The following is a 15,737-nucleotide window of genomic DNA, read 5'->3' on the forward strand; positions in this document are numbered from 1 at the left end:
GCGAGATGAGCCTCGCGTGCATTCGCCCGAGCATCTTCAAAAGCAGCCTCATGAACGCCCCCGCCTCCTACAAACCCTTGTATATATCACACTGGGCCTCATCATGAACCCATAGCTCATACAGATGGCGGGGAACAGTAGCAGAGGCGGACTCTTGAAGGGGAGCTTGAGTTAATAATTGCGCCTTCTCGGCCTCAAGAACTGCAACTTGATCTCCCAAGTTCGAACCATCCCGATCAAGTTCACCAATCCGCTCCTCGAGCCATGCCTCCCTCAGCGTGGCCGTCGCCCTCTCAGATTCCTGCTCAGACTTGAGGACGCGGATAGTGTCTTCTAGTGTCGTTGCCCTCGCTAAAGCCGACACTCGAGCATCCTCGGCTCTCTCCAACTCGGCCACTTTCTTTTCTAGCTCGGCCACCTTCTCCGTCCATTCTGCACCTAGAGTGGCGACTCTAGCAACATTTTGCTCAAGCTCAACTCGCAAGGACAACACCTTCGCCTGAACATCCTCGCACTCCGCGGCAACCCCTCTGCCCACCTCGAGCTCCTTGTCTTTGGCGTGAAGTAGCTCATCAAGCTCGCTGCATCTGCGGATAGACCGCATCAATTCCTCATCTCTTTTCTCCAACTCCTCCTTGGCGAACTGGTACCAACACCTCCTCTGAGCTGCTCGTGCATCTTGCGGCACCGGTTGCGATATCACCGATACTTCTCGGCCATCTTCAGAAAAATATCGGCCCACATCTCAGCCCTACGAGCACTCTCGATCTCCTACATGTAAGTCTAAAGAAAAAGAAAGGAGAGAAAGGGTCAGTAAAGACAAAAGGCACGAAACCAAGAAAACAATAAAAGGGAACACACCCTTAGAGCCATCGCGGCCACGCCGCGCGACAACCCAGAATCGTTGATATCCCGGAGAGATCTACTTTTCAGCGGTGGAGCATAGGAGATCGAACTGTGGCACCAAATCCACTGTATCCTGCAACAGGTTGAAATTCGACGGGATTTCAAGTATGCGGGAAGGGCCTTCCGCTCTTACATCAATCCTGGTAAAGCCCTCCTCAAACATCCTCATGTCCTCGGGATCAATGTCGGAGTCAGATTCATACTCCTCCACCATAACGCCCTTCAATCTTTCACCGGCCGAAGATGGGGTACGTCCCGGCCGAGACGTCGATGGGCCTCCTAAAATAGTAGCGGCAGCCTCAGAACTCCGTCCCTCCACCTCAACGGCTTTTTAAACGCTCACAACGGGTATCGCCTCCGCACTTAGGCTGGCATCACCGCCGGTTTCGGGTACCGTCGAAACAAGGTCGCCCTCCGAAGATGTTCCAGATGAACAAGCCCCTTCCAACGCTACCCTTTGCCTCTTCGACGGGGCCTCTACGCTACTAACGCGAGAGGATTCGCCCATTGAACGAACTGTGGGGACCGTAGTCTCCGACCGAGGAACAACCTCCAATCACACGGGTTCGGTCGCGGACGTGGTCCGCCATGCAACCAAATTCTGCCCGTCCACAACTACAAAAGCTCTTGGTGCAGACCGAGCAGGAGGAGCCAGTTGAAGGAATGCAAGTAGAGGAGCCCTCGTCCTTCTCACTCCTCTACGACCTGCCATAAGAAGAGATTTGATCATATAACGACAAGGTTTTAAAAAAAATACGGAGCGGAGAACGAAGCAAGACCACAACGAGCCAACTCACCGGTAAGAGGCTTGCGCCCAAACTTCTCATGAAAAGATGCCCATTCCCAAATCCCCATCGTGTGGGGAGAATTGCACTCACCCACTCGCGGATATCGGCAACTAGCGGGGGAGGTAGTCCCTCGGCTACAGAAACCAAAGTAAATCCTCAGTGAAGTCATTAAAGGGAGACGACCGACGACCGTCTTAAGAAAAATTGCATAAAGTAAACAGAAAGGAAAACTCACGAGCGAAATTCCACATCTCAGGAAACCCCGCCGGGTTCAACACGACGTGCTCTGTTCGGACATAGAAGAAGCTCTCCCAAAAGCGGCGATTGGCCTTATCGTCCATCTTTACCACCAAACTCTTGGTCCCTCGATGACGCATATGAATCATCGTACCCCGAAGTAAATGGGGGGCGAAGAGATGGAGCATGTGCCCTAGAGAAATTCCTCGGCCGGCCAGCTTCGCGTACTTGATGAGCATTAGGAAAAGCTTGTACGCATACGGAGAGAGTTGAGCTGGGCACACCTCATAGAAGCAGCAGAAATCCACCACCAAGGAAGGAAGGGGAAGTGTGTACCCGACGACAAAGGGATACGCATAGAACGCGCAGTAGCCCGAGCGGCGTAAATGCACTATGTCCTTGTCCGCTAGTACCATTTCTATGTGATCAGGGATCCCCCGTTTGGCTTTGAACGTCGTGAGCGCCACATCATCCATCGTGGAAGGAATGGGCTTCGGCTCATCTCCGGCAGGGCTGTTAAAATCAGTCATCGCCTTCCCCAGGCGGGGAACCACCTCATCTTCCGTCGGAAACCCCTCGTCTTCCACCACTTCTACTCCCCCTTCGAGTAAGGATATATTATTTTCCGGCATCGGAGAACCTACAGCCTTATCAGAGTGAGAAGAAGTACTAGCCATTTTTTTCTTTGATCAAAGAAACGAGGATGATGAAGGAAAAAGACAACGGCCACAGCGAATCCTAGCAGAAGCAGAAATATAAGAGGCTAAAGAGAGAGGAGAAGATTTGTGAAGTTCTTTTCTCAAGCAATTGAAAAGTGTAACATTCGAATGAGAAGTTCCCCCCTTATTTATAAGGATATAAGTGCCCTGAGCAGGAAAACCAAGAGCTGCCAGTTAGAAAACGGAATGGGCACGGGGATATTGATGACATCCTGAACTGACGTGATAGTCCAATTTTGAACTGACGTGACGGTCCAATTTTGAACTGACGTAACGGTCCGACACAATTCTCGAAGCGTTACGTCGCTACCTCGTCATGAGGTTCTCGCCCCTCGCATGAAGCATTCAGATTTCCCCCAATTTTTGAATCAACAGAGTTTGCCCATCGAGCTCGCCAAGAGGGGTCTCTTACCATACGTGGATTAGCACTAAAAGGAACAGTAAGGGGTCGACTAAGCCATGGTTGTACCCACAAGGTGTAATAACGATGAGTATCTTGGTCACCGCCGAGATCGAGCCATCAGAAAGCTTGTACGGCAAAGTAAATGTCGTGATACTTAGGGGAGAAGAAAGTCCTCTAGTTAAAGACTATTGGACAACAGGGAATACTGATGATATACATAGGAGGAAAGAAGATAGAAAAAGGGTCTTTGACCTACAGAGGAAAAAGGCAGAAGAACCAGAGAAAGCTATAGGAGAAAAACACGAGAAATTGCATATCTTGGCGACAAATCTTTGTAATCGCCTTTCTTAAATCAATAAAGATAGATCTTGCAACTATCAATGGCATTCCCTCCGTTCTTCCTTTGTTTTTATATCACAGGACAATACATGATGAATGTAAGCATATTATTTATATTTGATATCTTCTATAAATCTTGAAAGTTCACGAGCTTGACTACATCTTATTCTCCTATCGATGTGCCCTGATGTTTAGTCTAGAGTTAATTTGTTCTTGGCTAAGATTTATTCTCTATATTCTTATTAATTAATTTAACACAAAGCTTAATACTTTTTGGTCAAACGGTTTGGTACGAGTGATAAGGGATAATTAATCTCAGGATTACATTTTAGATGAGTTTATTCCACGTTTAGTTAAGATAAAATCTTGGTATAACTAATCTCGGGAGTAGTTATCCCGGGGTTGTAGTATTTTCTTGATCCCCATAGGAGGGTGGGATAACTAATCTAGGGATAATGAATCATGGGATAACTTATTTCCTAACCAAACGACCCTTAAAATGCTATACCAATACCATACATAATTAAAATCGGTACCTTTTCTCCTTTCGATTTCAGGTTATTTGGTTTGGTAACTTCATTTGTTCGGCTCAAATATTAACTAGTGCGTAAAGCCATAAACTTTAATATTCTTAAGTAATGTATTCACAAATATAAAAATAAAACTATTATAATATGGTAAAAAAGGAGGGGGGGGGGGGGGAGGGGGGAGAACCAAAAATATTAAACCTAAACAAGAGAAAGGTTGAAACATAAGTAGACAACCAACGAAAAGGGAGAAAGGCAGGTATAGTTGGATAAAAGATGGTAAAGGTTAAAGTAAATTATAAAAATAACGAACTTTAATATTTTATGTTATAATCAATTATATGTGCATTGTATAGCTTAGTACTCCATCGTTTCAATTTATGTGAACCTATTTTCTATTTAATCCGTGCCAAAAAGAATGACCCCATTCTTTATTTGGAAACAATTTACCTTTATACAATGATTTGTAGCTACACAAAATATATGTGTCTCATTTTACACTACAAGTTTAAAAGTCTTCTCTCTTTTCTTAAATTTCGTGACAAGTCAAATGGGTTCACATAAATTTCAACGGAGGGACTATATGTTTTGGTATGATATTGGTATTTCAGTATTTTATTTTTCATTATTGAATACCATACCTAATACCAATTCTTTTTAAAAAATAATTTAAACTAAATATCAAAATATTAAAATTTTCGATTTCGGTACGATAATTCTGACATTTACCAATTATGCATAGCCCTAGCTTGGGGTCCTAATTTAGATTTGCATCTAAAAGTACTATCTTTAGTTATGTGGATAGTATTAGCGTTATGTTAAAATGCAAATTGGAGCCAACTATACAGGATTATTTATGTGTTTGGCCTTAGTCATTTAATAGTGACTAAATGAAGGATAAAACTTTCTCACTTTTAAAAATATCAAGAATGTATTTGTTCACACATATATATATATATATATATATATATATATATATAATTCGCAATAGTATTATAAGGATGTAATTTAGGTTATGGTCTACTTTAGAAATGTTTTTGGCCACAATCTCCTTATAACCAAATGAGCATTTTACAGCTATAAAGTTACCAAGACGTAACTACTCGATAAAGTTGTATTGGGTGATACCCTTTTTTGCTTGAGCCCGACCGGGTTGGGTCCGGTCCGGGGCAAGTCGGGGCCATCGAACCCGACCTGGATGCAAGGTAGAACGACGGCCACGTCTACAACCGAGGTCGAGTCATTTCGAGACCGTTACAGAGCTCGATATGAGTCACCACCGGATGGAGAAACACACAAGGTCGGAAGCCGGACTCGTAACGGATAACCAAGCGTCGCCGGATATCTCGCCCAAAGGTGATTTTCTCAACCACTTCAGGCCATTAAGGCGTAATTACAGGGATCCACGATGTAATCAATTTACCTACCTTATTTTTACCCTTAATCAGAATGTATAAAAGGGGAGAAGACCCCATAAAGAGGGGACCGGAGAAAACCATTACACTACAGTACCATCTCTCTAAATTCTTGTACGCTATCAAGCACAATTGTTCTAAGCAATATTATATTCTGTGATTATTTACTTTAACAGCAATTGTTGAGTCTTTATCTTTATTTTCCTCAACCTAAACCTTTTGTATCTTTTAGTTCACGGATCCTTAAAACCCCATATAAATTCAATTGTTATCCGGATTCCAGGGTAAACAGTTTGGCGCCCACCGTGGGGCTAAGGATATTAGTGAGCTCTTTGATACTCTTTCTTGACGCATCACAATACACTGGTTCTTTGCAAAAGAGTCCATCTTACATTCAAATTACCAACTCATAGAATGGCACAATCAATCAACAACGAACTTGAACAGCAGACAGGAAACAATGGAATGCCCGGGCTCGAAAACCCGATAGATGCCGGTTCCCGGATGGCGCTCAACACTGATCAGGCCTCCGGATCATCGCATAGCGTCCGGGGAGAGGACGATTCGAGGGCCCAGGCAGTCGGCGAAGAGACTATCAACCTTAAAATGATTTTTGACATGCTGCAAGCCCAGCAATCGGCTATAGCTCAGCTCCAGAGCCGGGTCCAGGAGCCTGTCANAGGAGCCTCAGCTGGATCGACCACCGGCTCGGGGTCCGGTCGAATGGATCGATGGCGGACGAGCTCCGGCTGCTCCTCATCGTCATCCTCTTTGTCGTCCTCCTCCTCGGAGGACAAGACGATTTGGCTTTTTAGTTTGCGGGCGGCCCTTTTTGTCCGCTTAATCTTCCTTTGGGGCTCGTCCGTACCGGACTCCCCGGGCCTTTTATTTTCTCCCGGAACCGGAAGGGGGCATAGTATTGAAGACCTCATCTCCGCGTCCTTGGGCAAGCCTGCAAAACACGAGGGTTATGATGCATTCCCGATATACAAGAAAAAATGCGTTAACTTGGTGCGCTACCGGTCAAAAAGAAGGCTTACCATGGTTTTTCGCCTCCCACCGACCTTTGGAGATTTCCTTCCAGTTTCGCTCCGAATATGGCCGCTGGGCCACTATCTTGTTTACCCAGCCGGCCAGATCCTTGATGGCAGCTGGAGTTTGGGTCACCGCTGCACAAGAAAAGGGAGAAGTTGAGGAAAACACACTCTAAAAGGTGAACAGTGAGAAAATACTTACGTTTGAGGTTCCACCTCTCCGGAAATGGCATGCAATCGGCCGGAATCAGGTCGGACGTCCTGATCCGGACAAACCTGCTCATCCAGCCTCGATCTTTGTCTTCATCGATGCTGGAGAATGGGGGTTTGCTAGCCCGGCGGGCCAGTTTTATTAATCCCCCTCGAAATATTCGAGGGCTGTATAATCGAAGAAGATGGTCGAGGGTAAAGGGAAAATCGCCCTCGACTCTCTCGACAAAAAACCGAAAGAGATATACGATCCGCCACATCGAGGGGTGGACCTGACCTAAGGTCACCTCGTACCGCCGGCAGAACTCCACTATAATGGGTTCTAAGGGGCCTAAGGTGAAGGGATATGTATATACACTAAGATACCCTTCAACGTGAGTCATAATCGACTCGTCACGGGAAGGGGCGACCAGGTCTTTCCCTTCCCATCTACATTCAGCCCTCACCCGGTCTAGGCAACCGGGAGTGATTAGACTAATATACTCCGATGCCGGTTCGCCGCGGCCCGGGACCGATGATGGGTTTTCAACCTGGAAGTCGGCAGATACCGAGCAACCAGTCGGTGTGAAAGCTTTCAATGGGGGTTCTGGTGCAGGTTCATCAGATCTAGCGGGGCTCGCGGCCGAGCTTGGTCTAGAAGCTTTGTGAAGTTTTTGCCATTTCTTAAAGCTTTACGAAGAGATGAAAAGAAAATACAACCAACGCAAAATTTGAGAAAGATAAGAAATGTTGAACCTGGAAGGGTCGTTTATACTTTTTCCATGAGTCGGTGGCACGAATCGCGAAGCCACTGACACGAAGCGACAGATAATTAAGAGAAGCATTAAATGCCTGCAGCAGGCGTGGTCAGAGCACTCGATGGCTTTTTCACCTGGCGTATGGCCGTACGTCACGGGCATCACGTTACCGGTCATATCGTTTATTATCATTACTCTCTAATAAACGAGGGGACTATCTGTATTGGGTGATACCCTTTTTTGCTTGAGCCCGACCGGGTTGGGTCCGGTCCGGGGCAAGTCGGGGCCATCGAACCCGACCTGGATGCAAGGTAGAACGACGGCCACGTCTACGACCGAGGTCGAGTCATTTCGAGACCGTTACAGAGCTCGATATGAGTCACCACCGGATGGAGAAACACACAAGGTCGGAAGCCGGACTCGTAACGGATAACCAAGCGTCGACGGATATCTCGCCCAAACGTGATTTTCTCAACCACTTCAGGCCATTAAGGCGTAATTACAGGGATCCACGATGTAATCAATTTACCTACCTTATTTTTACCCTTAATCAGAATGTATAAAAGGGGAGAAGACCCCATAAAGAGGGGACCGGAGAAAACCATTACACTACAGTACCATCTCTCTAAATTCTTGTACGCTATCAAGCACAATTGTTCTAAGCAATATTATATTCTGCGATTATTTACTTTAACAGCAATTGTTGAGTCTTTATCTTTATTTTCCTCAACCTAAACCTTTTGTATCTTTTAGTTAACGGATCCTTAAAACCCCATATAAATTCAATTGTTATCCGGATTCCAGGGTAAACAAAAGTAATATGCATATGACATCCCATTTTTTTTTTTTGTTATGAAGGAAACTACCATGGCATAATTGCTAAACGGTAGCTCATAGTAACAAAATATTTTTCAAAAAAAAAAAAAGTGTTTCTCAAAAATCGAAAATTTAGGGCCAAAATTTTCCAGTAATAAGAATAAAACAGTCAATCAATCAACATCAACCACGAGAGTAGAAGAATTTAAACTCATATATTACAATTTTTATTATTATTGTTTTCAATTATAAACGTAAAGTCTCCTTTTAGATAGTGATAAAAGAAAATAATGAAATGGTGCAAAATTTTACTCGTATATGAGAAGCTTTTGAAACTCTTGAAAATGTCTTGGAGTAAAAACACATAGGGCCCGTTTGGACATAAAAAAGTTTTTTTTTTAAAATTTTATTTCACCTTTTTCAGAATCAGTGTTTGGCCCGAAAAAAAATTAATTTAATTTTCACTTAAAGTTATTTTTTAAAATTTTCACTTCAAAGCACTCACAAAAATTCAAAAATAACTCTAAATTGTATTTATGTTCAAACACAACTCTAATTTCAAATATCCTTTTCAACTTGAAAAAATACGTTACTTATTTTCGAATTTGTACAATTCTAATGTCCAAACGCCCACTTAGACCTCTATCGGTCAATAGTTCTTAATCTTCAAGCACACGATATAAAATATTTTAAATGTAACATAGCTTCATTTTGTTTTATGTTAGTAGTGTTTAACTAGGAACAAAGTTTAATATGTTACTTTAATTTATATGGTATATCAGTAATGATATAATAAAATGTTAAATTGCTATTTGTTTAAAAGAGAGTAAATATCACATTAAAGCTAATTAGTGAATAATTTAATACAAACTTATAGAGGCCCGTTTGGCCATGAAAAGAATTTCATTGTTATTCGAAAAAATTTCAATTTTTTTGAATATCAATATTTGGCCAAGAAATTTTCAATTTTCATTTGAAGATGAATTTCGTAATTTTTAAAAAATATGAAGAACTCCCAAAAAGCTATTTTTCAAAAAAAAAATCACTTCAAATCACTCACAAAAATTCAAAAAAGAAACCCAAAATTGTATTCATGTCTCAGTACAACTATAGTTTTCAAATACCGTTTTCATTTAAAAAAAACTTCACTTTTTTTTTTTGGATTTTTACAATTCTTTTGTCCAAACGCCCACTTAAGTTCTTCAATTTTGTGAAAGGTGAAATCTTTTTTGGGCCAAAATTTTGTTCAAGTCAAATTTAAAAAAAGTTTAGCCAAAAACATTTTCACCTTAATTTCCTTCCAAACGAAGTATTTTGAGACATGTTAAAATGAAAAAAAAAATAAAAAAGAAATCACATAATTTAGAGGAAAAAAGATAAAAAGGAAAAGAAAGGGGAAAAACAAGGACCCCCTTCTTCGTATCTGGTCTCATCATCGACGAGAAAAGACCAACTTTATCGGAGCCCTAAATTTTCTCATCTCTTCAATCCGCTCTCTCTCCTTCAAAATCATGGTTAGTCGATACTATTTTTTTTCCTTTAACTCTTTGCATAAATCTTAAATTTATCTATAAAGAGCTACTACTTCGATCTGTTAAAGGATATGCATAATAGACACGATTTCTATACTTAATTATGAAATTTACAAGTTAGTTTTCCGATTGCTTAAAGTGTTATGGATCTGGTTTCAGTTTATGCTATAGATTGATGAATATTTGGTGGTTTATGATGACACTTTTTTTTTTTGCTTGTGAGATTTTTTTTGATAGACATTAAGCTTTATGCTAAGAACTATGAAGACAGCTTGTGAGATTTCTAAAATCCAGCTTCAGATCTTTGTTTCAGTAGCCACTTGGTTGTGGTGATTTTTTTTGGTATTTAACTTAAGGGTTTGGTGTAGCTAGTGCTAAAAAAATGGATAAAATTTGGAAGTATCCGCCCATATTATTTGATAAAAAATGGGTTGGACCTGATTTATTAAAATTGTCTCAAATATGGATCAACCCATATTATCTGATAAAAAATGGGTTGGATACCTGATTATTAAAAGCGAGTCAAATATGGATCAACCCATATTATCCGCTCAAAAAAAGGATAATTGGCGGGTTGAAAATGGGTTTCGCCCAGTGATGCATACCAATTCATTGCTTGAATGATACGGATGAGTTAACCTAGTCACCAAGGGCATACAGCAATCACAGTTGTCTTATAAAAAAAAAATTATTTAATTTCTCTAGTTCTACTCCCAACTAAAATGCGCAATTATAAATGTACTATTTCCTTTCAGTTTTTCCTTAATTTTGATTTAAGAAATAGATCTTTAAAATCTCTTTCATATTGAAATGAGGTATAAATTGAATTATGCTCATAGGTCAATATCATTTATGCAAAATTCGTTGTACGTCATACGAATGATAACATTGTTACATATATTAGTTTTTATTTATTGATACATGGATATGTGTTCATGAGTGCTACCAGATATTACAGTTTAAGAGTTTGATCACTAACCATCTGTTCCTCCTTTGATGAGCAGCTTTGCTAATGTCTTATATGAGTTGCATTTTTGCAATCAAATCTTATGTTACTTTAACTGACTTGATTTTTGTAATGCATTGTCAAGTATCAATATATCATGCAATGTGGAGTTGATGGATTCCTTTGCTCTAAGTAACTTCTTTTAAAAGCATAATTGCATAAAGGAATGTCTTTGCTTTACTTGAATGATCTTTAACTGTCTTTTGTTTGACTCTTTGAACCTGCGGCTGCAAACTTATGTAGCCTGCCGTTTGGACAAACATATGTTGTTTTGACAACATATACTGAAGCTAGGAATTCTCCCAAAAAATGATACTCTCTCCGTTTCAAAAAGATTGACACTATTTCCCTATTAGTCCGCGAATAGAAGCATTTGTAACCACACAATTGCTATGGCATGTTTAAGACCAGTAGACCACAAATTTCAAAAGTTTTACGGTCACACTAATGGTATGGCTTATTTAATACCACATATTTCAAAAGGCCTGTCCTGCATGCACAGTCTTCCCGTGTGGGTTTGACTATGTAACTTTTCTTGCTGTGTGGGTTTGATTATGTAACTTTTCTATGTCTAGGCATGTAGATATTATCCTTGGTAGGACTTCTGCCTATTTTGAAAGTTTAGGGTAAATCTCGGGTTCCAAAATAGGAGATGTCGAGAGATAAAACCTACGGTTTATTGGATAAATTTCTTGCTCAGATTGGGGCTATAAAGCTCCATTTGAACTATATTTGGTTGAAGTTAAAAAATGAATATTTGTGAATTTCACTTGGAAAAAGAATTGATATCTTGTGAGTTAAAATCATTATTTCACTTGAAATACTTCTCAAACTAGTTTTTCGACGTTAGATTCTATATTTAAAGCTGAGCTTGAAATAATTGACAAATTGTAAAACAGACGTTGATTTGCAAGTCATGTGTGTCCAAACACTTTCTAGTTTCTACCTGTGCTTTATTCTGTTGTTTGACTTTTATGAGGTTCGAATAAAAAAGAATCTATAGCTTTATTCTGACTTGAAATTTTTGGAACAACATTGGCCTTGACTATCCGATATTTTTGGTGCTGGAACACTTGTACCTTGGAAGTTACAATTGAAATTTGTATTAATTTCATTGATGTGATAGTAAGGTCTCACAGGTTGATGCCTCTGTCTGCCTTTTTTTTTTTGTTTCTCCTCTCTCTAGGTGGTAATGAGAAACTAATTCCAAATTAGCCTCAACTTCTATGGCAATTTCGATATCTACTTGTGGACGATTTTTTTCTGCCATCTTCATTTTTTGTCACTAAGAAAAAAGTAAAAGAGAAAGAAAATGAAATCATCTTTTGACTTATGCATTGTGGTCTTTTCACTAACGTTAAAAAATAACGTATTCTGCTCTTTTGAGGCAGAAGAATTGAAGAATAACCAACCTAATTTTGGTTATGTTGGAAATGCAATTGCTATCTCTCTCTTGTATGTGTTTCCTTCACAATTATTTGATGGAGGACTTTTAAGTGGGAATTGTAAATTCTAGAAGAAATGAATAAGACTTGAAAATTCTGAAATACTGGAGGCTTCGGGTCCTTTCTTTGCTCTTCTATTTGTTGATTCTTTTTTCTTTAAGGGGAGGAATATCTTGAAGAGTGATTAGACTGGTTGGATAATTTTAACCTAATGATTAATAGGCGCAAGACAAAATTGTTGATCTAGATAGGGTATTTATCCCATTATTATTCCCTGTATTTCTGTTCAATGTGTTGCCTTATATTACGTTTGGGGTAATGTTGTATGTTGTACCAAATTGTAGGCTAACGCAGCATCAGGGATGGCTGTGCATGATGATTGCAAGCTGAAGTTTTTAGAGTTGAAGGCAAAAAGAACTCACCGGTTCATCATCTATAAGATTGAAGAGAAGCAAAAGCAAGTTGTTGTGGAAAAGCTTGGTGAACCAACTGAAAGCTATGAGGATTTCACTGCAGGCCTCCCTGCTGATGAGTGTCGATATGCTGTCTACGACTTTGATTTCACGACTGAAGAAAACGTCCAGAAGAGCAGAATATTCTTCATTGCTTGGTAATTTCTTATTAAATATAGTAAATCTTACCATTCTCCACAAAATAAAATAGTGATTTAGACTTCCATAGTCTTACGGAAGGGGAGCCTTGGCGTAACAGGTAAAGTTGTTGCCATGTGACCAGGAAGTCACGGGTTCGAGCCGTGGAAACAGGCTCTTGCAGAAATGCAGGGTAAGGCTGCGTACAATAGAACCTTGTGGTCCGACCTTCCCCGGACCCCGCGCATAGCGGGAGCTTAGTGCACCGGGCTGCCCTTTAGACTTCCATTGTTCCCCTGTTACTCTTTGCCAGCTGGCGTGACTTTTTGTGTGTCTTGTTGAATCAATTGTTAAAGGTCACCTGACACGGCAAGAGTGAGAAGCAAGATGATTTATGCAAGCTCCAAAGACAGGTTCAAGAGAGAGCTTGACGGTTTCCAGGTAGAGCTGCAAGCAACTGATCCTACAGAGATGGGGCTTGATGTTTTCAGAAGCCGAGTTGGTGGAATTGAATGTTGAGTGCACGAGTTTCTTGCTTAAGCTAAGTGATTATAGTTTGTGGGAAGTAGAACGTGGTTAGTTATACTATTGGCTTGTCGTTCGCGTTCGTCTTACTCTTTTAAGTCTCTTCTTCTCAGAGAACTTCCAATACTCTTTAATATGTCATATTGTTACTCATGAAGTCAAGGAGCTACTTTGTTATTTTGAGTTTTAGTTCATCTTGCTCCTTTTAACTTCTCAGTGAACTTCAGTAATCTTTTATATATGTTTGTTACTCATGAAATCAAGGAACATCTTCTCATTTTGTGCATCATCATTTTGAATAATAATTTGACTTGTTCTTCCACTTTAATTTGTTGTGCATTCTCAAAAATATTTGATATTTAATTTGTTGCGAAACTAAAATTAGCTGACTATAATTATATGAGTTTGTCTATATCAGAACATGTATCGTGGCAATGAGGCCTTACCACATGGCAAAACTCGAGTGTCCAGATTCTTGATATGTTATTCTCTCTGTCTAAGAGTAAAATAATGTTCTTGTATCTATTTTTACTCTTACGTAGGTGGTTTTTGTAGCTTGGATTTACCTTTGCACTTATTCCATTAAATTGTGATATGCCTTGTCTCTATTGATCATTTCATTCGGGGAAGGGAACTATGCAACTGTAGATTATGTCTTTCTCGTAAAACTTCATTAAACCTTACCCTTTATCTCTGATATTGTGGATCTGTTTGCCTATGATACTGGAAGTTTGGGGAGGGCATTTAAGGGTGTGGGTTAGCGGCCAATAAAATAGGTGAAAACCGCGGGGAACTAAGATCTAAATTCCAATAGAGATGAAAAAAATTCTTTCTGTCCGCGCCTTGGTGAACAGAATTAGTGATTATATATGCTGATGGAAGGTAGCAAGTACCGAGCAAATTAATTGAGGTACACGCAAGATGACTTAAGATATTGTCGTCATAAAAGTAAATTTTACGATAAGTGATTTTAAGGCTACCTGGTGTCCAAACAAAGAGCAATGTAGTGCATAACTAAGTGAATCCAAAATCGTAAGAAACTGAATGTCATTGCATCACTATTCTTTTGAAAAATATACAGTGCAAATTTAAAATAAATATTACAATTAATTAAAAGTACTTTAATTATACATAAGTATGTATGATTTGAACAAAGGCAATATAAGTGCATACACCTAATGAAGAGGTGCCAAATTTGACCCATAATCGTGTAACCCGCCCAAACTTTAACGGGTTGGGTCAGTGATTTTTTCTTACCGGGTCAATTTGGGTTGTAACCCAAACTGACCCATCTCTGGAACAGGTCAAATTGGGTCACTCAACGGGTCAGTTTATCAACCCGTGACTATCCTGACTTTCATCTAGTTATGTCTTCTAAGACAAAACCAAACTACCTATATTTTATTATAACAGATTTAATTGCATTCTAAAATTTTCCATTTGCAACAGAACCTTCTCCTAAATGCCTTTAGAGATGATGTTTTCTTTCATAAAATTTCTTTTAGGTAAATGATTGCACTATATATTAAAATCATACAGCTTGTAATTTCTTAGGCGTCTTTAAACTTTTGTGAAATTGATTTGAAGAAGTCTTTTAGATTAATGCATGATTCATGAAGATAAGAAAAAAAGACATATACATTCTGCAAGCTAGCCGATATATTTATGTAAGGTAACAATTATAATATTGGTTTTTACTAAATTCACTAGTTTACATTTTTTTAAAAGTTGTAGACTTTGTTTTAGAAAAAAACTTTTAGTCAGGGAGAAGTTAATTAGTTAAAGCAGAAATTATGCCGCCTTTTTGACTAAATTAGATCTTTTTGATTGTTATTAAAAGATAACATAACCCAACTATTAAAATTTTTAAATGGTTTCAACGAAGTTTTGGATTACGTTAGAAGACAAGATACGATCCTAAAACTAACATTTGACAAAAACAGATGATGAATAATGTAACTTGCAGCACACATAATACAATTTCATTTGAGTAATAGTTGGGCGGTTGGGTTATGACCCGTTGTTTGACCCATCTTGACCCAAACAAATTTTTGGGTGGGTTAGGTCATGACCGAATATTAACACAACCCGTTTTGACATGCCCAAATTTGACCCAACCCGTCCAATTGCCACCCCTTTCCTAATGCAAGTAATGTCCATTCGCGCCTATGTGGTGGCATTTTATCCTCTTTTTCTTTCTCTTCAGTTTCATTTGGGTGCTTACACACTTCTACCTTAGTTTCTTCCAATAATAAAAATTAAAACACTGCTAAAGAATTATTTTGATGATTTTAAGCTTATATAATAGCTTAAAATCGTTAATAAATAATACTCTAATTACCTTAAGCAAGAAGGGGTCCATAGCTCAGTGGTAGAGCATTTGACTGCAGATCAAGAGGTCACCGGTTCGAACCCGGTTGGGCCCTAGCAATTTCTCACTTTTTTTCACTTATCGAACTGATTTTTGCAGCTGTTTTCATTTTTCTTATTGTTTTGACAAGATTTGTT

The 15,737-nt window shown here is 39.6% G+C and overlaps 1 protein-coding gene and 1 non-coding gene across 2 annotated transcripts; both read left to right on the forward strand.

Moving 5' to 3' along the window:
• LOC109233003 (actin-depolymerizing factor 2) lies at positions 9,525-13,515 on the forward strand. The gene is made up of 3 exons (XM_019398729.1): positions 9,525-9,645; positions 12,459-12,724; positions 13,061-13,515. The coding sequence occupies exons 1-3, from the start codon at positions 9,643-9,645 to the stop codon at positions 13,221-13,223; spliced, it is 432 nt and encodes a 143-aa protein (XP_019254274.1). The 5' UTR covers positions 9,525-9,642; the 3' UTR covers positions 13,224-13,515.
• On the forward strand, positions 15,584-15,655 carry TRNAC-GCA. The gene has a single exon. It is a non-coding gene; the product is annotated as a tRNA-Cys (tRNA).

This window comes from Nicotiana attenuata, chromosome 10, assembly GCF_001879085.1.
Source record: "Nicotiana attenuata strain UT chromosome 10, NIATTr2, whole genome shotgun sequence".
Lineage (NCBI taxonomy): Eukaryota > Viridiplantae > Streptophyta > Magnoliopsida > Solanales > Solanaceae > Nicotiana > Nicotiana attenuata.

Bases quoted from the DNA above. Each gene is read 5' to 3' on its own strand.
- LOC109233003 (XM_019398729.1), top strand. The intron at 12,725-13,060 runs GTAATTTCTTAT...CAATTGTTAAAG, and splicing joins AGAATATTCTTCATTGCTTG to GTCACCTGACACGGCAAGAG.